This window comes from Canis lupus, chromosome 8 (genome assembly GCF_011100685.1).
Source record: "Canis lupus familiaris isolate Mischka breed German Shepherd chromosome 8, alternate assembly UU_Cfam_GSD_1.0, whole genome shotgun sequence".
Classification (NCBI taxonomy): Eukaryota; Metazoa; Chordata; class Mammalia; order Carnivora; family Canidae; genus Canis; species Canis lupus.
Window position 1 is genome coordinate 35,439,745 of NC_049229.1, and position 24,442 is coordinate 35,464,186.

Here is a 24,442-nt window from a genome sequence, read left to right on the forward strand (position 1 = left end):
AGGGATATTGATTATTTAATGATCAACCCAACATTATTTTTATCCTTGAAATAGAATTTCCTTTAATTTAGATTGATCATTATACAATCAAACTCATTCTATTAATATTATAGTACCTTAATGTGAACATACATTTAGCTGGGAAACATTAAGAGGAGTAAGAAGTTGAGTTGGAGATTCTGTTTAATTCTACTGAAGATATTATGTTCTTCAAAATTCTTAACTCTCCATTCATATTTTCTTTTATAGGAGAGATTTTTTTCTCTAGATTCATACCAACATGGGCAAGCTAACACCAGCATTAATTCCCACAAATGGGAAATCAGATTATAACCCTTGGGTTGATAAAGATGTCTAGAGTAGGAGGGAAAAGGCATAGAAAAATTAAGAAAACAATACTTCAGATGAAGGTATATGCTGCCCTGCATTAACCAATTTTAAAAACTTTCATAAACTGCATATTCTTGATAAGATTCCAGTGTGAAGCTTTTCACTTAGCCATCAGGACCTATAATGTAGATTTGGAAAATTGTTACCTATAGTCCTGCCTTTGCTGATAGAATACCAGAAACATGACTGAAAGGTGACTTATTTAATCAGCTTTACAGTCCTATTTTGGTTTCTGTGTCTAAATGATTCCCTATCTGGGATCAAACAACCGTGTCTGCTTTTAAACATCTCAGTAATCACCTAAGGCTAAGAAATGACTCCAGGAAATAATCCACTGCTATTTCTTGCCCTAAATGAAAGGCGCCAATCTAAGTCTAACTATTACCATGATTGCCATAGAGCTTATCCTGAAAATGTACTCAAAAGGTAACCACTATGTCTTCCTCTGTGAGATTTCTCTTCATGTCTTTTGCCCATTTCATGATTGGATTGTTTGTTTCTTTGGTGTTGAGTTTAATAAGTTCTTTATAGATCTTGGAAACTAGCCCTTTATCTGATATGTCATTTGCAAATATCTTCTCCCATTCTGTGGGTTGTCTTTTAGTTTTGTTGACTGTATCCTTTGCTGTGCAAAAGCTTCTTATTGATGAAGTCCCAATAGTTCATTTTTGCTTTTGTTTCTTTTGCCTTCGTGGATGTATCTTGCAAGAAGTTACTGTGGCCGAGTTCAAAAAGGGTGTTGCCTGTATTCTTCTTCTCTAGGATTTTGATGGAATCTTGTCTCACATTTAGATCTTTCATCCATTTTGAGTTTATCTTTGTGTATGGTGAAAGAGAGTGGTCTAGTTTCATGTGGATGTCCAATTTTCCCAGCACCATTTATTGAAGAGACTGTCTTTCTTCCAATGGATAGTCTTTCCTCCTTTATCGAACTAGGGGTGGTAGAAGGGGAGGAGGGCGGGGGGTGGGAGTGAATGGGTGACGGGCACTGGGGGTTATTCTGTATGTTGGTAAATTGAACACCAATAAAAAATAAATTAAAAAAAAAAAGGTAACCACTATTGGTGTGCTGGTTAATGTTTAATGGCCTGCTCTTCAGGCGGGGTGGGGGTCCTTATCAATAGTATTTGCCAATTTAATTGGCAGTATAATTTTTTCCACCATGGTCAATTTCAAGCTGAACACCATATCACAAAATTCCTGAAAATTTACCAAATCTAGGTGGTACAACAACTCCATTGTAAAAACTACTCTACATTAAAATTGGGAAGCCATTGGCCCTCTTCCCCAATTATGAACATATTAGTTTTCTTGATGTCTCTTTATACCAGCATTATCCTCTACAAATTTAACACTTGGTTTCTCATATTAACATATTCCAGGAGAAACAAACATTTTAATTAGAAATATTTCACTAGTGAACACTGCCAAAATCTGTTTAATTTGCGAAAATAATTCAGAAGACTTTTCACATTTCTATGCTTTCCAGTCAGGCTTTGGTTCCACATACAGGAACTACCTGTGGGTCAAATGCATAATATCTCTATAGATAATGGACTATCAAAGCTTTTCCAGAGTCCTCCCTTATGATACTTCTAAGATCAAAATTATGAAAATCAGCATTTAAATTCCACTTCCAAAGGTCTAAAATTAAGTCTAAGTTTCTTTATAGTTACTGGGTGAATTTGCTATGTCTACTTGTCATTCCAAATAAGAATAGGAGCATATCAATAATTTTATTTTAATACTATAAACTAGCAGCAAACTGAAACTGAGCTTGTCACCTAAATTTTGTCAGAAATAGCATTTTTAAAAATAATTTTGCAAAAATTAAAATGTACTTGCAAACTTTCACCAGTGTTAAATAGGTAATAATAAATAACCCCATCCAGTAGGGAAGACAAGTCATTCCACTAGAAAAATACTTTTTCAACTATATATACTCTAAGAAAATATATCAGGATGTAGTCCACTCTATATCACATGTTCCTGTACGGTTAGGGATGTATTTAAAATTATTTAGACTGGATTCACCATCTTTTCCACACTTCTGGGTCAATCCTCTGGGGGAATTAACCAAATATAATCTCAGACCTAGACCATAATTTTCTGAGAAGAAATTTGGTCTTTTCTTGCAATTGCTGCCACATGGCCAACTTCCCCTGCTAGATTATCATCTTTACCAGTCATACATTTGGAATCAATAGTACATAGATTTGTTCTTAATCAACAATATAGAATGTGTCACTCAAGCTCACTTTGGAGAATTCAATCAAGAACTAGCTGCAATCCAGTACTTCCATATGATTACTTCAAATCAGCATATATTTAAAGATATTGAATCTAACCACTAAGTAATTTATTGATTAACTTTTCAATAGGATATGGCAGAGCTGGAAAAACTTGATGGTATCTCTTCTCTCAGAGAGCTTACAGTGTATGGCAATCCAGTGAGTATGTTACTTTTCTAATTTGTCGGTTAATTCAATTATAGTTGTACATAATCAATTTTTATATGTGAGAATTTATTGGTTTCCATATATATAGATAGTTATCCAAGTATAATTTATTTACTGTCCTCTTCCAACTGATGATAATATAATCTGCCATTGTCATATATAAGAGGATCTGTTTCAGGGTTCTAGTCATTGGACTATTGTCAACCCCTGTACCAATATTATACTAGTTAATTACTAAGGTTTTATATTAAGTCTTGGTGTCAGGTAGAGTAAGTGCTTCCAATTTTCCTTCCCTTCCTTCTTCTCCTTTTTTTCTCTCCTCACTGTCTCAGCTGTTCTTGACCCTTTACACTTACTAAGAGTTCTAGGAAACAGCTTTTGAAGTTATGTGACAGTCTTGTTGACATTTTATTTGGAATTGCATGGAATATATAAATTAATTTGAGGAAAAATCTGCTGTTTTTGCTGTTGGAGGCTTTGGAGGGATCAAATAAGTAGCACCTTTTCACTTAACATCTGAACAAATTGACAAATATGACATGACAGATGGAGAGGTGAAAATATTTTGATTAGCTTCATAAGAAAGTCAAACAGGCCTGCTAACAGATCCCAAAAATCGGTAATCATGATCTCCCAGCAACAGGAAATACTTAACCAAATTCTTTCCACATAGGAGAAGAGCTTCTGCTGGAGGAAGAGAGCGCATTCTGTAGCAATATGTTCCTTCCCAAGACAGGAAGGACGAGCTAAACATGCTCAGTTTAATTTTCCCAAGTTTATCAATTAGGTCACTCTGCTCCTAGTAGAGGGGTAAAGGGGTTGAGAGAGCCCAGTAGTGCCATATCAGAGAGCTCTTTTCACCCAGAAAAGTGTTAAATAGAAGCACTGATCTTAGGTAACTGACTTCAAAAAATGTTTCTAGGCAGCCCCATTGGCGCAGCGGTTTAGCGCCGCCTGCAGCCCAGGGCGTGATCCTGGAGACCCTGGATGGAGTCCCACAATGGGCTCCCTGCATGGAGCCTGCTTCTCTCTCTCTCTCTCTCTCTGTCTGTGTGTGTGTGTGTGTGTGTGTGTGTGTGTCTATAAATAAATAAATAAAATCTTGTTTTAAAAAGAAAAAGTGCTTCCAGGGATGCCTGGGTGGCTCAGTGGGTTGAGCTTCTGCCTTAGGCTCAGAGTGCGATCCTGGAGTTCCAGGATAGAGTCCCACCTCAGGCTCCCTGCATGGAGCCTGCTTCTCCCTCTGCCTATGTCTCTACCTCTCTATTTCTGTGTCTCTCATGAATAAATAAATAAAATCTTTTTAAAAAATGCTTCGAAATTGTTGCTATTAAATATTAGTTCGCTATAGGTTGTAGGTAGATTTTAAGGAAGCTCCTTTCTAATTCAGTTTACTACCTATTTTTATCATGAATGGTTATGGATTTTGAATAATTGGCAATGCAGTTTCCTCTTTAATCTGTTAATATGTGAATTACATTAATAGACAATAGTGTTAAGCCATCATTAATCCTGAGTTCAATACTTTTGGGTCATGTTTTACACTTTGCTGGATTCAGTTTGCTAAGATTTCAGGTATTATATCTGTATTTATGGAAATAAGTAAAACTGATCTATAATTATCATCTTATGCTATTCTTTTAAGTTTGTCAAGGCTGTTCTTGCCTCATAAAATTAATTGGGAGCTCTCTCTTGCTAGTCTACGAATTAGCTTATATAGGAAAAACCCATGTGTTCCCTGAAGGATAATTGGGTCTCTAAAACAATCTGGGCTCAGTATTTTTTGAGATTAGATTTAAAACTACCTGTTCAAATTATTTAATGGCTATCAATTCAATCATATATTCTATTCCTTCAAAAGTCAATATTGAGAATTTATATTTTTATATAAATTTGTCCTTTTTATATAAATTTTAAATGTATTGCTATCATAAAACTGATGAATTTTTAAAATCTCCACTATATTTGTGTTTGTCATCTTTTTTATACCTAAATTTGTTGGTTTTTGCATTTTCTCTTTCATTCTTGATAAGTCTTGCTAAAGGTTTGTCTATTGTATTAATCTTTTCAAAGAACCGTATTTTGGTTTTATCAATGGTTTATGTATTTGGTTTTTATTTCAATAATTCCCACCCTTTATTATTTCCTTCTCTCTGTTTCTTGGAATTCACTTTTCTGACTTTATTATTTTTAACATTTTTATTGAAATTTTTAGCATTACTTATTGAAACTATTTTTAGCATAATACTGATTCTATGGTTCAGCTTTTAATTATTTAAGTTTTTATTTAAATTCCAGTTAGCATACAGCATAATATTAGTTTCAAGTGTACAATATAGTGATTAAACACTTCCATGCATCACCTGGTCCTCATTACATAATTATAACTGTACTCCTTCATCCACATCACCTATTTAACCCATCCTCCCACCCACTTCCCTTCTGGTAATAACCATCAGTTTGTTCTCTGTAGTTAAGAGCCTATTTCTTGGTTTGCTTGTCTCTCCCCCTTGATTTTCTCTCTGCTCATCTGTTTTTGTTTCTTAAATTCCACGTATGAGTAAAATCATATGGTGTTTGTCTTTCTCTGACTTATTTGACTTTGCATTATACTCTCTAGCTCATCTGTGTCATTGCAAATGGCAAATTTTCATTATTTTTTATGACTGAATAATATTCCATTATGTACCACATCTTCTTTATCCATTCATCAATCAGTGGACAGGTGGGCTGTTTCCATAATTTGGCTATTGTACATAATGCTGTTATAAACATCAAGATGCATATATGCTTGAATTAGTGCTTTTGTATTCTTTAGGTAAATACCCAGTAGTATGATTGCTGGATCATAGGGTAGGTCTATATTTAATTTTTTGAGGAACCTCCATACTGTTTTCTAGAATGGCTGCATCAGTTTGCATTCCCACAGTGAAAGAGGATTCCCTTTTCTCCACATCCTCACCAACACCTTTTGTCTCTTTCTGATCTTAGCCATCCTGACAGATGTGAGGTGATATCTCATTGTGGTTTTGATTTGCACTTCCTTGATAATAAGTCATGTTGAGCATCTTTTCATGTGTCTGTTGGCCATCTGTATGTTTCTTTAGAAAAATGTCTATTTATGTCTTCTGTTTATTTTTTAGTTGGATTATTCATTTTTGGGGTGTTGAGTTTTAAGTTCTTTATAAATTTTGGGTACTAATCCTTTACCAGATATGTCATTTGCATATATCTTCTCCCATTCAGTAGGTTGTCTTTTAGTTTTATTGGTTGTTTCCTTTGGCTGTACAGAAGCTCTTCATTTTGATATAGTCCTAATAGTCTATTTTTCTTGTATTGTCTCCCTTGCCTCGGGAGACTTATCTAGAAAGAAGTTGCTATGGCTGATGTCAAAGAAGTTACTACCCTGTGTTCTAAGACTTTTATTGTTTGAGTTCTCATATTTAGGTCTTTAATCCATTTTGATTTAATTTTTATGTATGGTGTAAGAAAGTGGTCTAGTTTCATTCTTTTGAATGGAGTTGTCCAGTTTTTCCAACACCATTTGTTGAAGAGACTATCTTTTTCCCATTGGATATTCTTTCCTGCTTTGTTGAAGATTAATTGACCACATAATTGTGGGTTCATTTCTGGGTTTTCTATTCTGTTTCATCGATCTATGTGTCTTATTTTTGTGCCAATACCATACAGTTTTGATGATTAGAGCTTTGCAATACAACTTAAAGTCTGGAATTGTGATGCCTCCAGCTTTGCTTTTCTTTTTCAAGATTGCATTGGCTATTTGGGGTCTCTTGTGGTTCCCTACAAATTAAGGGATTGTTTGTTCTAGCTCTGTGAAAAATGCCATTGGTATTTTGATAGGTATTGCATTGAATGTGTATGTTGCTTTGGTTACTATAAACATTTTAAGAAGAGACAAAGAAGGGCATAATATAATAATAAAGGGGATAATCCAACAAGAAGATGTAACAATTATAAATATTGATGCACCCAACATGGGAGGACCCAACTACATAAAACAATTAAAAACAAACATAAAGGAACTAATTGATAATAATACAATAATGATACAGGACTCTAATACCCCACTTGCATCAATGGACAGATCACCTAAACAGAAAATCAACAAGGAAACAATGGCTTTCAATGACACGCTGGCCCAGATAGACCTAACAGATATATTCGGAACACTCCATCCTAAAACGCAGAACACACATTCTTTTCAAGTACACCTGACACATTCTCCAGAAAAGATCACAAATTAGGCCACAAAACAGGTTTCAACAAATTCAAGAAGATCAAAGTGAAACCATGCACCTTTTCTGACCACAACACTATGAAACTTGAAATCAGGGGTACCTGGGTGACCCAGTGGGTTGAGAGGCTGGCTCTGGATTTCAGCTTAGGTCACAATCTTAGTGTCCTGGGATCAAGCCCTGCATCAGGCTCTACACTTAGTGGGGAGTCTGCTGGAGGATTCTTTCTTTCCTTCTGCCCCTGCCCCTGCCCCTGTGCACACACTCTCTCAAAAAATGAATCTAAAAGGAAGGAAGGAAGGAAGGAAGGAAGGAAGGAAGGAAGGAAGGAAGGAAGGAAGGAAGGAAGGAAGGAAGGAAGGAAGGAAGGAGAAAGAAAGGAAAGAAAGAAGAGAAAGAAAAGAAAAGAAAAGAAAGAAAAAAGAAAAGAAACTTGAAGTCAACCATAAGAAAAAATCTGGAAAGACCTCCAAATACATGGAAAGTTTAATAACATGCTACTAAACAATCAATGGGTCAGTCAGGAAAAAATTTTTAAAAAGCATGGAAACATGATAGTCCAAAACCTCTGGGATACAGCAATAGCAGTTCTAAAAGAAAAGTATATAGAAATACAGGCCTACCTCAAGAAGATAGAAAAATTTCAAATAAACAACCTAACCTTACATCTACAGGATCTAGAAAAAGAACAACAAATGAAGCATAAAACCAGCAGAAGGAAGGAAATAATGAAGATTAGAGCAGAAATAAATATTACAGAAACTAAAAAAAGAAAAACCAATAGAACATATCAATGAAATCTGGAGTTGGTTCTTTAAAAAAAATTAAGAAAATTGATAAACCCCTAGCCAGACTTACCAACAGAAAAGAGGAAAAGTACTCAAATAAAAGCACAAATGAAATAAGAGAAATCACAGCCAACACCACAGAAATACAATTATAAGAGAATATTATGAAAAACTACATGCCAGGAAATTGTACAATCTAGAAGGAATAGATAAATTTCTGGAAACATATTAATTACCAAAACTGAAGCAGGAAGCAATAAAAAATTTGAATACATGAATAACCAGCAAAAAAATTGAATCAGTAATCAAAAAGCTCCCAACAAAGTCCAAGACCAAATGGCTTTATAGGTGAATTCTACCAAACATCTAAAGAAGAGTTATTACCTATTCTTCTCAACCTAATCCAAAAAAATAGAAAACTTTCAAATAAAACCAAATAAATAAACCACTTAAAAAGAGAGAACTATAGGCCAATATCTCTGATGAACATAGATGCAAAAATCCTCAACAAAATACTAGCAAACAAAATCTACCAATATTTAAAATATTATTCACCACTGTCAAGTGGGATTTATTCCTGGGTTGCAAGTGTGGTTCACATTATGTGCAAATACATCACATTGATAGAAGAAAGGGTAAGAATCACATGATCATTTCAATAGACGCAGTAAAAGCATTTGACATAGTACAACATCCAGTCATGATTTAAAAAAAAAAAAAAAACTCTCCACAAAGTAGGTTTAGAGGGAACAGTTTAAAGGCCATCTATGAAAAACCCACGGCTAAATTCATCCTCACTGGGGAAAAACTGAGAATTTTCCACTATGGTTAGGAACAAGATAGGGATGTGCACTCTCACCATTTTTATTCAACATAATACTGCAAGTCCTGGCCACAGCAATCATACAACAAAAAGAAATAAAGGGCAGCTAAATCAGTGAGGAAGAAGTAAAACTTTCACTATTTGCAGATAACATGATACTCTAAATAGAAAACCTGAAAGACTCCACCAAAAAGCTGCTAAAATTGATAAAGAGGTGAAAAACCTGTATTCTGAAAATGATAAAAACTGATGAAAGAAATTGAAGAGAGTACAAACAAATGGAAAGATATCCCATGCTCAAGGATCGGAAGAACAAATGTTAAAATGGAATTTACTTTTTTTAAAAAAAGATTTTATTTATTTATTCATGAGAGACATAGAAAGAGAGGCAGAGACACAGGCAGAGGGAGAAACAGGCTCCATGCAGGAAGCCTGACGCAAGATTCGATTCCGGGTCTCCAGGATCAAGCCCTGGGCTGAAGGCAGCACTAAACCGCTGAGCCACCCAGGCTGCCCTGGAATATACTTCAAAAAAAAATCTTAAGTAGGATATCTAGCTCATTAATTTCTAATATTTCTTCTAACTGAATAAATTTTAGGTTTCAAAATATGCTTAACAGCATCCTAAAAGTTTTGATATGTCGTGTTTCTCCTGTTCTTTATTTCTTAAAATCTCCAAAAGATTTCTTCTTTAATTCGTGAATGATTGAGAGGTGTCTGTCTGAGTGTGTGTGTGAATTTTAAACCTATGAGGCTTTTTTGGTTATCTTTTTGTCATTTTCTGTTACTGCATTTTAATCAGAGGAGACAGTCTATTTTATATATTCTTTGGTATTTATGAAACTTTCTTTCTGGCCTAGAATGCAGTTAATTATGTTTAACTCCATTATATATCTTAGAGAGATCTCTCTCCATTAATGTTTATTTATATACTACATTAAAAAATAGATTGTTTATTCATTCCCTTTTGATGAAAGTTTCTTTCTTTTTCTTTTTTTTTTCATGATCACAAACAGTGCTACATAGCTTTTCTGTGTTGTCAGTCCCCAAGATCACCCCCACATTCAGATATTTGCCAGAAGGACTCATGGGACTTAGCATATAATTGTACTCATGGCTAAAATTTATTACAAAGACAGTGAGGATACACAGCCAGGTGATGATAGAGAAAGACACAGGCAGAGTCTGGAGGAATTGATATGTAGGCTTCCTTATGTTCTTTCTCCCTCATGAGGGGTCACACAGGACACATTCTTCACTCTTCACCCAGCAACAAAAATGCAGCAACATGTGTTTGTGTTTCTACCCAGGGAATTCTATTAGACTTAGCATTCAAGAATTTTGTGGGAAGCTGGTCCATATGTACCCTATGCGTATCACATACCAAAATTCCAGACTCCCAGAAGGAGAGCAAGTTGAACATAAGTCATATCTTTTTTTAAGCAATCTAGGCACAGTGAACTACCCTTAATCAGTTAAGGAATGGTAGGAACACTTCCAAAATTCAAGTGCGAAACACAAGTCAAGAGCTATCCCCACAAGCAGACCTTTCTAAAGACAGCAGTTTCAGGCCTACTACATTAACTCTTTCCGTACACCTTTTCTTTTTCTTTCTGTTTTTTTTTTGTTGTTGTTGTTGTTGTTTGTTTTGTTTTGTTTTGTTTTTTAAGCAGGCTCCCAACATGGGGCTTGAACTCACAATCCTGAGATTAAGACCTGAGCTGAGGTCCAGCATTGGATGCTTAACTGACAGAGCCACCCAGATGCCCTAATGTATACCTTCTTTAAAAAAAAAAAAAAAAAAAAAAAAAAAAAAAAAAAAAGATTTTATTTATTTATTCATGAGAGACACAGAGAGAGAGAGAGAGGCAGAGACGCAGGCAGAGGGAGAAGCAGGCTCCATGCAGGGAGCCCGACATGGAACCCTATCCTGGGTCGCCAGGATCACACCCCGGGCTGCAGGTGGCGCTAAACCGCTGCGCCACCAATGACCCTCTGTATACCTTCTTATGCACACATACAAATATTTTTTAGAGTAGGCTGACAAACTACAAAGTGAGGATCATACAATTCAGTAGATGTGTATTGAATTATATTGGATAGTACCTATGGGAAAATGCTATATAAGTTTCAAAGTAATTACTTATAAGTGAATTTTTATAACATAATCTATCCATGAATTGGGTTGCCTATAGTTAATGAACAATATTATATACTCTAAAAAGAGACTAAACTTCTAAATGGTAGTTTTGATTAAAAAATAAAAAATTCAGGAGCCCCTGGGTGGCTCAGTGGTTGAGCATCTGCCTTTGGCTCAGGACATGATCCCAGGATCCGGATTGAGTGCCACATCGGGCTCCCTGCATGGAGCCTGCTTCTCCCTCTGCCTATGTTTCTGCCACCACCCCCCCCCCCCCCGTCTCTCATGAATAAATAAAATATTTTAAAAATATTTTTTTAAATAAAATTTTAAAAAGTTCAAGAGAGGGAGGAAAACGGTGGAGTTGCAGAGGATCCTAGTTTTCATCTGGTCCCATGAATTCAGCTAGATAGCTATCAAATCATTCTGAACACCTGTAAATTTGACCTGCGATCTAAAAAAAGGAATTGCTACAACTCTACAAATAGAAAAGGGACCACCTTTTGCAGGGTAGGCAGTGCAGAGTAGTGAATCTGAGGGGATTTATTGGAAGATAAACCACAGGGTAGGAGGGAGCCTCCGTGAGCCTAAGCTGGCTACTGGAACGTGATACAGCAGTGGAGCACAAAATCTGAACTTTTAGAAATCGGCTCTGGTGAGGAACGTCCCTGAAAGGTGCTCAGGTAATGAATCGGGACATAGTTCTAGGTGGAATAGTGTAGTCTTAGGAACCCCCAGGGTCACAGAAAGAATGAGGGGGCCTGAGTGTGGCAGAGATCCCAAGCATTGGAGGGGGGGAAGCCAGCTACAATTAGCAAACACAGGGGTGGGTCTTCAGCTTGGGGTTGCCATAAACTGCAAACTGGGGCAGGATATAGAGACCAGTTTCTGAGCAGGGGCCCGGCAAGTGGCACAGCTGCAGGGAGACCCTCTCCCTTCCCCAGGAAGGAGTGGTGTGAGTGTGCAAGGCAAGAATCTGCAGGGCTTTGAGACTCAAAATTGGGCCACGTGTCTCAGATAAAAACAAAACAAACAAACAAAAAAATGGTTGGTTACAGGCTGGGTGAACACAGAGTGAGATTGGAAATCAGGAAGACAAAAGTGATTAACTGCTTTTCCATGAGGGTGTACTGAAGAGTGGGGGCTGCGATGTTGCAGCTCCAGGGCTGGAGATCAGGGTCCCACCATTTTTATTTTCATCCTCTAAAGAGGTGCAGAAAGCCATTAGGGAACAAAAGGCACATAGAGCAATCCAGTGCAACTTACCCTGAGCCTGGCCCCCTGGCAAATGTGGTACAACTCCACCCAGGCAGACACCTGAGAATTAGTGTAACAGGCCCTTCCCCCAGAAGACCAACAGGAACATCCAGCTAATACCAACTTTACAGATCACACAGAACTGAAAAACCCCAACACTTGGGGAAATAGTATATAGAATTCAAGGTTTTTTCCTCATGATTCTTTAGTCTTTCAGTTTAAGATTTTTTCTTAAAAAAAAAAAAAAAAGATTTTTTCTTTTTTTCCTTTTCAATTAGTTTCTTATTAACTCTTTTAAGTCTTTTTTTTAATTTTCATTTTTACATTTACATTTTATAGATATATTCTTCATTTTTGGCTTCCTTTCACTGTATTCAATTTTATTCTTTATATATAAAAGTTTTTCTTTCTTTACAATTTTGGGATCTGGGTCTTCTAACAAACAGACCAAAATACACTGAGGGCCAAATGTATCACTCTGTTCTGTCCACCTGTTTGATTATATTTTTCTCTCTTGCCCCCCACCCCTTTTTTTTCTTTTTTCATTTCTGATCTCTTCTGATTTGTCTAGTGTATATTTTGCTAGGCTCATGGTTGATATTTTTATTTATTTATTGTTTTCTTTTTTCGTTCATCTATTCTTCTCTGAACAAAATGATCAAAAGGAAAAAAGGAAAATTCCCAGAAAAAAGAACAAGAGGCAGTACTCACTGCCAGAGACTTAATAAATATGGATATTGGTAAAATGTTGGAGGTAGAATTCAGAATAACAATTATAAAGATATTAACTGAGCTTAAAAAATCATAGAAGAAGAAAATCCCTTTCTGGAGAAATATAAGAACAAAGATCTAATCGGGTAAAAAAAAAAGGGTATTGCTGAGATGCAATCAACAATGGAGGCTCTTACTGCTAGGATAAATGCGTAGGAGAGAATCAGCGATATAAAAGATAAAATCATGGAGAATAAGAAAACTGAGGCAAAGAGAGATAAACAATTACCAATTACTGGTTCATGGGGGCGGGGGAGCTTCAAGAGATCAGCAATACTATAAAAGCTAAACACTATTAAAATAACACTATTAGAATAACACTATTATAGAATAATTAGAATAACTATTTCCCCTGAGAAAGAGGATAGGGAGAGAGAGGGGCAGAAGGCATATTTGAACAAATAATAGCTGAGACCTTCCCAAATCTGGGGAAGGAAACAGGCATTCAAATCCAGGAGGCACAGAGAACCCCCCTCAAAATCAATCAAAATAGATCAACACCCTGACATATAATAGTGAAGCTTACAAATTTCAGAGGTAAAAAGAAAATCCTGAAAGCAGCTTGAGATGAGAGATCCTTAACCACCTACAAATGTAGAAACATTAGACTGGCAGCTGACCTATCCACAGAGACCTGGCAGGCCAGAAAGGACTGGCATGACAAATTCAGGGTACTAAATGAGAAAAATATGCAGCCAAGAATACTTTATCCCACAAGGCTGTCATTCAGAGTGGAAGGAGAGATAAAGGGCTTCCGGGACAAACAGAAACTAAAAGAATTTATGATCATTAAAACAGCCCTGCAAAAAATATTAAAGGGGATCTTGTAAATGAAGAGAGCCCAAAAGCAACATAGGCTGGAAAGGAACAGAGACAATATACAGAGACAGTGACTTTATAGGTAATGCAGTGGCACTAAATGTCATATCTTTCAATAGTTACTCTTAATGTAAATGGGCTAAATCCTCCAATCAAAAAACACAGGGTATCAGATTGGATTAAAAAAGCAAGATTTGGGATCCTTGGGTGGCGCAGGGGTTTGGCGCCTGCCTTTGGCCCAGGGCGGGATCCTGGAGACCCGGGATCAAGTCCCACATCGGGCTCCCGGTGCATGGAGCCTGCTTCTCCCTCTGCCTGTGTCTCTGCCTCTCTCTCTCTCTCTCTCTCTCTCTCTCTTTCTGTGTGACTATCATAAATAAATTTTTTAAAAAAAGCAAGATTCATCCATATAGTCTACAAAGAGATTGATTTTAGGCCCAAAGACACCTCCAGATTGAAAGTGAGGGAATTAAGAACCATTTATCATGTTAATGGACATCAAAAGAAAGGTGGGGTAGCAATCCTTATATCAGATAAATTAGATTTTAAACCAAAGACTAGTAAGGGATGAAGAGGGATACATATCATCCTTAAAGGGTCTATCCAACAAGAAGATCTAACAATTATAAATATTTATGCTCCTAACATGGGAACAGCCAATTATATAAACCAGTTAATAACAAAATTAAAGAAACACATTGATAATAATACAATCATAGTGGGGACTTTGCACCCTACTCACCACAATGGACAAGAATCATCTAAGCAGAAGATCAACAAGGAAACAAGGGCTTTGAATGACACACTGGAACAGATGGACTTCACAGATATATTGAGAGCATTCCAACCAAAGGAACAGAATACACAGTCTTCTCAAGTACACGTGGAACATTCTCTAGAATAGATCACATACTGGGTCACAAATCAGGTCTCAACTGGTACCAAAAGATTGGGATCATTCCCTGCATATTTTCGGATCACAATGCTTTGAAACTTGAACTCAATCACAAGAGGAAATTTGGAAGGACCTCAAATACTTAGGGGTTAAAGAGCATCCTACTAAAGAATGAATGAGTCAACCAGGATATTAAAGAATTTTAAAAATTCATGGAAACAAATGAAAATGAAAACACAAATATTCAAAACTTTTGGAATGCAGCAAAGTAGTCCTAACAGGGAAGTACATAGCAATACAGGCCTTCCTCAAGAAACAAGTCTCAGATATACAACTTAACCACACACCTAAAGGAGCTAGAGAAAGAACAGCAAATAAAGCCTAAACCAAGCAGGAGATGAGAAATAATAAAGATTAGGGTAGAAATCAATGAAATAGAAACCAAAAGAACAGTAGGACAGATAAATGAATCTAGGAGCTGGTTCTTTAAAAGAATTAATAAGATTGATGAACTCCTAGTCTTTCTTATCAAAAGGAAAAGAGAAAGGACCCAAATTAATAAGATCGTGAATAAAAGAGGAGAATTCACAACCAACACCAAAGAAATACAAACAATTTTAAGAAATTATGAGCAACTATATGCCAACAAATTAGGCAAGGAAGAAATGGATGCATTCCTAGAAATGCATAACCTACTGAAACTGAAGCAGGAGGAAATAGAAAACCCGAACAGACCCATAACCAGCAAGGAAATTGAAGCAGTAATCAAAAATCTCCCAACAAACAAGAGTCCAGGGCCAGATGGCTTCCCAGGGGGATTCTACCAAACATTTAAGAATTAATACCTATTCTTCTGAAGCTGTTTCAAAAAAATACAAATAGAAGGAAAACTTCCAAACTCATTCTATAAGGCCAGCATTACCCTGATCCAAAAAACAAAGACCCCACCAGAAAGGAGAATTATAGGCCAATATCCTTGATTAATATGGATGCCAAACTTCTCCCCAAGATATAGCCAATAAAATCCAACAGTACAGTAAAAGGATTATTCACCACAACCAAGTGGGATTTATTCCTGGGATGTAAGGGTGGTTCAACATCTGCAAATCAATCAACATGATACATCACATTAATAAAAGAAAGGAAAAGAACCATATGATCCTTTCAGCTGATGCAGAAAAAGTACCTGACAAAATATAGCATCCTTCTCTGATTAAAACACTCCACAGAGTGGGGATGGAGGGAACATATTTCAATATCATAAAAGCCATATATGAAAACCCCACAGTGAATATCATTCTCAATGGGGAAAAATTGAAAGCTTTTCCCCTAAGGTTGATCAAAATTTTTGGATCAATAAATGATACAGTCCTCCATGCATAAAAGCGTGGCTTTTTCAGTTTTACAATTAATCAGGAACATGGCAGGATGTCCACTCTCACCACTGTTGTTCAACATAATACTAGAAGTCCTAGCCTCAGCAATCAGACAACAAAAAGAAATAAAAGGTATTCAAACTGGCAAAGAAGTCAAACTCTCACTCTTTGCAGATTATATGATACTCTATAAGGAAAACCCAAAAGACTCTACCCCAAAATTGCTAGAACTCATACAGGAATTCATCAGTGGCAGGATATAAAATCAATGCACAGAAATCAGTTGCATTTCTATACACTAACAATGAGACAGAAGAAAGAGAAATTAAAGGAGTCAATCCCATTTACAATTGCACCAAAAACCATAGGATACCTAGGAATAAACCTAACCAAAGACATAAAGTATCTGTACTCTTAAAAACTACAGAGCGCTTATGAAAGAAATTGAAGAAGACACAAAGAAATGGAAAAATGGGAGTACCTGGGTGCCTCCATCACTTAAGTGTCTTCTTTCAGTTCAGGTCATGATCCCAGTGTCCTGGGATCAAGCCCCACATCAGGCTCCCTGCTTAACAGGTAGTCAGTTTCCCTCTCCCCTTATGCCCCTCCACCCCCATTCCTTCTCTCTCTCTCCCTCTCAAATAAAGAAAAATAAAAATCTTAAAAAAAAAAAAAAAGAAATGGAAAAACTTTCCATGCTCATGGATTGGAAAAACAAATATTGTTAATATGTCTATGCTACCCAGAGAAATCTACACATTCAGTACAATCCCTATCAAAATAAAATCAACATTTTCACAGGGCTAGAACAGATCATCCTAAAATTTGTATAGAACCAGAAGACCCAGAATAGCTAGAGGAATGTTGAAAAAGAAAACCAAAGCTGGTGGCATCACAATGCCAGACTTCAAGCTATATTACAAAACTGTAATCATTAAGATGGTATGGGACTGGAACAAAAACAGACACATAGATCAAAGGAACAAAATAGAGAACCCAGAAATGGACCCTAAACTCTACGGTCAATGAATCTTCAACAAAGCAGTAAACAATATCCAATGGAAAAAAGATAGTCTCTTCAACAAATGGTGTTGAGAAAACTGGACAGCAACATGCAGAAGAATGAAACTGGACCATTTTCTTACACCACACACGAAGATAAACTCAAAATGGATGAAAGACCGAAATGTGAGACAGGAATCCATCAAAATCCTAGAGGAGAACATAGGCAGCAACCTCTTCAACTTTGACCACAGCAACTTCTTACTAGACACGTTTCCAAAGGCAAAAGAAACAAAAGCAAAAATGAACTATTGGGACTTCGTCAGGATAAAAAAACTTTTGCACAGCAAAGGAAACAACAAAACTATAAGGCAACCTATGGAATGGGAGAAGATATTTGCAAATCTCTTTATCAGATAAAGGGCTAGTTTCCAAGATCTATAAGAACTTACCAAACTCAACACCCAAGAAACAAATAATCCAGTCAAAAAATCCATTGAAGACATGAACAGACATTTCTTCCCATACAAATGGCCAACAGATGCATGAAAAAAATGTTCAACATCACTTGGCATCAGGGAAATACAAATCAAAACCACAATGAGATACCACCTCACACCAGTCGGAACGGCTAAAATTAACAAGTCAGGAAACAACAAATGCTGGTAAGGATGTGGAGAAAGGGGAACCCTCTTACACTGTTGGAGGGAATGCAAACTGGTGGTGCAGCCACTTTGGAAAACAGTATGGACGTTCCTCAAGAAGTTAATTGACTAGAGCAGCAATTGCACTACTAGGTATTTACCCCAAAGATACAAATGTAGTGATCTGAAGGAGCACCTGCACCCCAATGTTTATAACAGCAATGTCCACAATAGCCAAAATATGGAAAGAGCTGACTTGTCCATTGGCAGATTAATGGATAAAGGAGATGTGGTATATATATATATATATATATATATATATATATATATATATACACACACACACACACACACACACACACACACACCGGAATATTAGCCATCAGAAAGGATGAAATCTTACCATTTGCATCAATGTGGAAGGAACTGGAGGGTATTATGCTGAGCAAAATAAAATTATCTTATGGTTTCATTCATATGAAGAATACAAGAAACAGCACAGAGAATCATAGCAGAAGGGAGGGAAAACGGAATGGGAAGAAATCAGAGAGGGAGACAAGTCATGAGAGACTCTTAACTATGGGAAAGGAAGGAGGGTCGCTGGAGGGGAGGTAGGTGTAACTGGTGATGGCTAATTGAATTTAAATTTTTTAAAATAACAATAAAGAAAAGCTTGGATCTTCATTTAGTATAATAGGGAATTGAGAAAACTTTCAAAAAGGGAGCCCATATTTGTATCATCTACTATAACAAATTAGCTATTACCTGTTATTTTTTACTACTGTGTTAAATTGCCTTCTCTATAAAGGTTAATCTTTGAAATAAAAGGTTTTTTAAAGGAATAAATTGTTATTTTTAACTTTATTCAGATTTGCAGAAAAACATTACATCGCCACGTGCTCGTATTTCGGTTGCCTAACTTACAGATGTTAGATGGAATTCCTGTGAATTCAGATGATAGGGCAAAAGCTGAATTTCACTTCTCTGAGCTACAAGCAAAGAAAACTTCGGTAATATTTCTATGTATACTTTTCCTTTTAAAATATATAATTATTAGTAAATTAAAATCAATTTACTGGGTAAATCTGGGCTAAGATGTTTTTGTAGATTTCTTTAATATGTATTTTAGTGATTACTGTCAAAAGCACCTTAACCTGGTGAATAGAGCACATCCACACAAACACAAATTTCCACAGAAGCTCCTTTTTCCATAATGTAATTTGGCATAAAGAAAATTATTTAAATCTGTGTACCTCTTGTTCAATATACAAGATAATGCTAGAGAGTAAGAATCTATAACATATCACTTCTATAAACAGAAACTAACAAGCTCTTAGAGTTTAGCAGATAGGAAGGGAAGTTGTGACCTCAGCTCTCCAGACTAGGTAGTTCATCTAAGAAGGGAGATGTGAACTGCTTTTCTTGTTGGCCAGAAAAATTGCACATTTTACCCACAAACCCTAAAAAGGTATCTGACCATGACATGAAAGAGATTAGAGACAGAAGCCACAAAAGGATATCATTAAGAAATTATGTCCTTGACCACCAGGATTCTTCATGACCATCCTCCACAAGACTAGACAGAGAAAAGCTATGGTTTCTGAACAAAGAGTAACCTTAATAGAGCTGTGCCTTTGCAAGGTTTGAGAAAGAGGCTAGAAGCAGGGAAACCAGTTAAGAGGCTTTTAGAATAATCTAAGAGGGAGATTATAAGATTTAGACTAGGGTGGGGCAGTAAGAAGATAAGTGAACCTCTAATGTAAGTGAAAGTCAGAGAGCAAGGACATTAGTCAGTGAACAAAAATTACTCTTAAAGTGCATATTGAAGAGAAAAGAGGTGAGACTACTGTAGATACTTTTAGTTAAGTCAGTGGATTCCCCAATACTCTCCATCCCTTCTGCAAACCAAATTGATTCTCAGCATACTGGAAGTTTGATACTAGAGGCTCCTCTCCAGTCCACTTCTGCCTTCAGCAATAGATTCACACATTTATCAAGAGTTGGCTATGTTTTTTCAAAAACTTACATGTCAGTTCTTTTATCTTAAATAAACAGAAATGCTAAAAATGAAAATTTAAAATTATTATTTCTATGTTTCTATGAAAACCAAAATGAGATACTTTGAAAAATCTGGGTAAAGATCAATCTCAAACATGCATGCACAAATAATGTCAAATTAAGTTGGGAAAAAATTTGTAAAATATGGGAAAAAATTATAAAAATTCAGGCACAGTATGTGGAAAAACTATTTTTAAAATTTTGACAGCTTTTGTGTTCAAATTTTCTCCACATGTCTTTAAATTCTTGGTACTTTCAAGAAACCCATACTGGAAATTGTAGGCAAAACTTTAAGGATGGATTTGTCTACGAACAATTAGATAAAATACCAATTGAGGGACTCTTACAGAAGAGGCCTTAGCCCTTCATCACAAGATTGATGAGTGCATGTGCATTTATGTTTTAAATTTTAAAAATAGACATGAATTATACACATAATTCCTTACTATTCCCTGAATATTTTCATTAACCTTAACTTTTTTTGGTTAACCAAGGAGTTTCTATTATAGGTCAAAGTAGCCACAGAGACCTGCAAGACTTAAAGTTGTACAATGTTAATAAAGATTATCTGGATTAGGCAAAGGAAATTGGTTCATCTGTAGGCTATATCTACAAAAATTGTTCTGAAAACTACGCTTTGTGAAAAAAATCTTAGCTGCTTATTTCTATGCTATAACTAAGAAAGAGCACCATCTAATGTGATCTACTGAAATTATTGTCGCAGGCCCCAGTCTTTCAAAAGAGAGAAAATTAAAAAAAAAAAAAAAATTAGGGCAGTGATTTAAGCCTCCTTTCCTTTTCTCTATTCTGTATTCCAGGAGCAAGTCACTTCTTACTTCCAGAAGTGGAAAACTAAAGGAAACTTTAGCCTGCTATTGCTGCTTCAACAAATTGCCTCAAATTAAGTGGCTTGAAACAACACAAATTTACTATCTGACAATTCTGGAGGTCAGAAAACCAAAAACTAGTCTTACAGGGCTAAACATTGGCAGTTAGTTCTGCATTCCTTCTGGAGTTTAAGGAGAGAATTTGTTCTTTGCCTTATCAAATTTCTAGAAGCAACCTGCATTCGTTGGCTCATGGCCCTCTTCCAGCAATAGCATCATTTCAACTTCTGATTCCATTATCACATCTTCTCTGTCTCTGATCCTCCTGATCCATCTCTCTTATAGGGACTCTTGTGACTGTACTGGCACCACCTAGATAATCCAAGATAATCTCCCCATCTCTAAACTAATGTAATTATGCTTGCAAAGTCCCTTTTTGCCATGGAAGGTAATGTATTCACAGGTTTTGGAGAGTTGGATGTGGACATCTTTTGGGGGGGCATTATTCTGCCTCCCATACCATATTTGTAAGGGCTCCAGTGAGAGACCTATAAAAACTATCACATTGAAATTTATAAATTCTATTTTAAGGTAATGTTGACTAAATTTGAAAAATTATGTATAAATTCGCTAAATTACATATAAAGAAATCACTTAGCTTTAAAGATCCCAATTTTCATATGTATTTTTTGATTAGTTTCATATAGCAGAAAAAGTCCATAAACTCAAATTTTAATTGATGAGTATTTCACTAAAGGATTTGCTTCTTGGCTATTCTTTTCCATTTTTCACAATGTAAAGTCAGACTTTTCCCATTACCATACTATGATACAATAATATGTCTTGAGTGGATCTAGACACATAATCTTGCCGTTTGAGTCAGTGCCATCTATAAGAACTTAATGATTTTTCCACTTACTCTATATGTGAACATTTTATTAAAAATCATTATTTTTTTAAGATTCATCTATACAGGTTAATAAAATAAAGGGAATATTTCATGTCTTTATTTTAGAGAAATCTATTTTAAGATTCAATAATAACAGGGACATCTGGGTGGCTTAGTGGTTGAGCATCTGCCTTTGGCTCAGGTGGTGATCCCAGGGTCCTGGGGCCCAGTCCTGCATCAGGCTTCCTGCAGGGAGCCTGCTTCTCCCTCTGCCTATGTCTCTGCTTCTCTCTGTGTGTCACTCATGAATAAATAAAATCTTTTTAAAAATTCAATAATAATGTTTATTTTCATGGCTAGAACAAAACTGAGCTACTAAGGAGACACAAAAACAGAATTTGTCAGTTCAGTCTAATTTATTTTTCTTTCAGTTACTGCTCTTCCTTTTTTAACAGCAAGAGAGAATCCATGAACTCTAAAGTTGACCTTTAAACTAGAAGATTCTGGTGCTTTTGGCTTCAGAAGAAAATTGGACAGCATTCTAAATTAGTGATGGGAACTCCTACAAAGGAATTAGTTAGGGAATTTGGGACGACTAGCTTTAGTAAAAAGCCTGATACTTTAGTGCTCATTATAAAGCTACATTCTTGGTAACGCCTATTGAAACAGGGCAATCAGTCATTTTGCACAAATGACAAAAGCCTGTATGTCTAAATAAGTTGAATCATATATTAAGAATTCATATTTTTAAAAATAAAAACAAGGTCAGTCTTAATGAAGACAGAGCAAGCATAAAATTCTAGAGAAACCAAGAGTCTCCAGCCTAAAATACTTCCCTCTTCTGTTTGCTGATTCCTGAAATTCTTTTAAAAGCCTCCTAATCCTCAACTAACTTAAAATGTAAACACCATTTAGAGAGCACGTTCATTAGAAGTGATTGTTATAAGATGCTTTCCTTAGTCCCCAATTTATTTACTTATTTGTTTTTGAAAAACTAATTAACTAACTGCAAGGCACCTGATGAGGAAAATGAAGATGTAGAAGATACAACTCTTACCAACTGAAAACTCCCACTCAGTAAAAAAGAAACAAAGGGGGGAAAACTTAATTCTCATTTTCTGCACTTACCTTGTTAAGACCCTTTGGAAAGGGGGAAGCGCCATCATATGTGATGAGGATGACGCCATCTGAAAAGCCAGAACGTAAGGTTCTGAGGGAGGTTAAAGGTTCAACAGTCTCTCACAGGTTCTGCCTCAAACCAACTCAGTTCAGTCATATAACTCCTGAACTAAAGAATTTTAAGTTGATTATCAAATAGGGCTTTGTGGTAAGGACTGAATCTATTGATCTGAGTTTTGGAAGGTGAGCCATTCTTAACTCTTTTTCTTTTATTATGTAGTTTATTCCTGTTACCAGCTCTCCAATGGATGGTGGATCATTTGGCCAAGTGAAAGCTCCTCCCATAAAGATTACGAATGTAATAATGCCGGGGGGATTTAGCCATTACTTGGGATCTGACTTCACTTTAACTCCTGAAGTTGAAGGTATTTTCACAGAGTTTCTTAGTGAATGTAAAAGCAAATGAACAAAACACTGCACTTGAAACAAAAATCTCACTTTGATTTCCATTATTTCTTAAAACTGCATTTTTAAATTTACATTTCCTAAAATTGCACATTTGTTCAAGTTTCATGTAGTCATTCTGACTTCAGAGACTATAGTATTTTGAGGTTTTGCTCAACTACTAATATGTTGTACCTAAACATTTGCTCATAATGTGAACTTTGTGATACTTGCACAATTATTTCTTGAATTACTTATTTTCAAAGCTTTTGTTTCATTTTATGTATGTCATAGCACATGACTGCTAAAACCAATTCATCTGTGTGTCCTTCTAAAAGTAGAAAGTCAAAGGTTTAAAACTATCTGTGACAACAATTCTTGGAGCACAAAGAGAAGATCAGACTTTATTCTTGAAACCACAAATAAACCATGAAGCTAATACTAGAGAAGAGTTTCAAGAGGTAGAGCTCTAAAGCAGGGAGTCCATTAAAAGGACAGGGCATGGAAATAATTCCTTCTATTATATACATTTTAGTTTAGGGTAGATCAAGACTTTTGCGTATTTCCAGATCTTCACCTCTTCCATTCCTTATTACATCCCACTTTGCATGGGATCACTATTAGAGAATAAAATTCAAAATCACAGTAATTATAAAATGGTCTAAGATTCTACTAAGGATAATAGATTGCTCTGTGTGATTATTTTTAAAGGAAGCTCAGTCAAAAGAAACCCAAAATAATTTACTTTGTTAAGATATTATTTTTTGTTCAACTTATATCTCATACTTCTAAATACTTAAGATTTTAGTCATAGTGAGAATTTTTATGCTTTTGTCTAGTAGACATAACTGTCAATAAAGTGAGATAATGCCAAATTATTAGCTATTCAACAGTACAACATCATCTTCAGGAATGTCATTAATATCTTTTTTTTTTTTTTCGGCACTAGTTCCACCCTGGATTCATCTCCATAACATCCTTCTCAGATTTCTGTCTTCAGGATTTGTAGTGTGACTATTTTTTATGTTTTTCTTGAAAAGTCCTGTAATTTCTCTCCTGTTTCCAGACTGTTGCCACAGTTTTGTTTTGTTTTGTTTTGTTTTGTTTTGTTTTGTTTTAGAATTATGGTCACTGGGATCCCTGGGTGGCACAGCAGTTTAGCACCTGCCTTTGGCCCAGCGTGCGATCCTGGAGACCCGGGATCGAATCCCATGTCGGGCTCCCGGTGCATGGAGCCTGCTTCTCCCTCTGCCTGTGTCTCTGCCTCTCTCTCTCTCACTGTGTGCCTATCATAAATTAAAAAAAAAAAAAGAATCATGGTCACTTTATCTGTACATTTATTATGATACAGAGCTCTAGATATTTAAATTTTAAAAATTACCTAGAAACAATCAAATAGATTCACGAACTCAGAGAAATTTAAGCAGCATTAAATGCTAGAAATCTATTCCAATTCTGTATTTTTATTTAAGATGTTTAATACAT

At 35.9% G+C, this 24,442-nt stretch overlaps 1 protein-coding gene across 3 annotated transcripts in view; it reads left to right on the forward strand.

Annotated features, from left to right (window-relative positions):
* LRRC9 (leucine rich repeat containing 9) overlaps positions 1–24,442 on the forward strand; it is a 157,879-nt gene that overhangs the window by 96,656 nt on the left and 36,781 nt on the right. For all 3 annotated transcript variants that reach the window (XM_038544856.1, XM_038544857.1, XM_038544858.1), the window contains 3 exons: positions 2,772–2,840; positions 18,490–18,630; positions 22,794–22,938. In XM_038544856.1, coding sequence (XP_038400784.1) covers positions 2,772–2,840; positions 18,490–18,630; positions 22,794–22,938 — 355 coding nt within the window. The remainder of the gene's footprint in view (positions 1–2,771; positions 2,841–18,489; positions 18,631–22,793; positions 22,939–24,442) is intronic.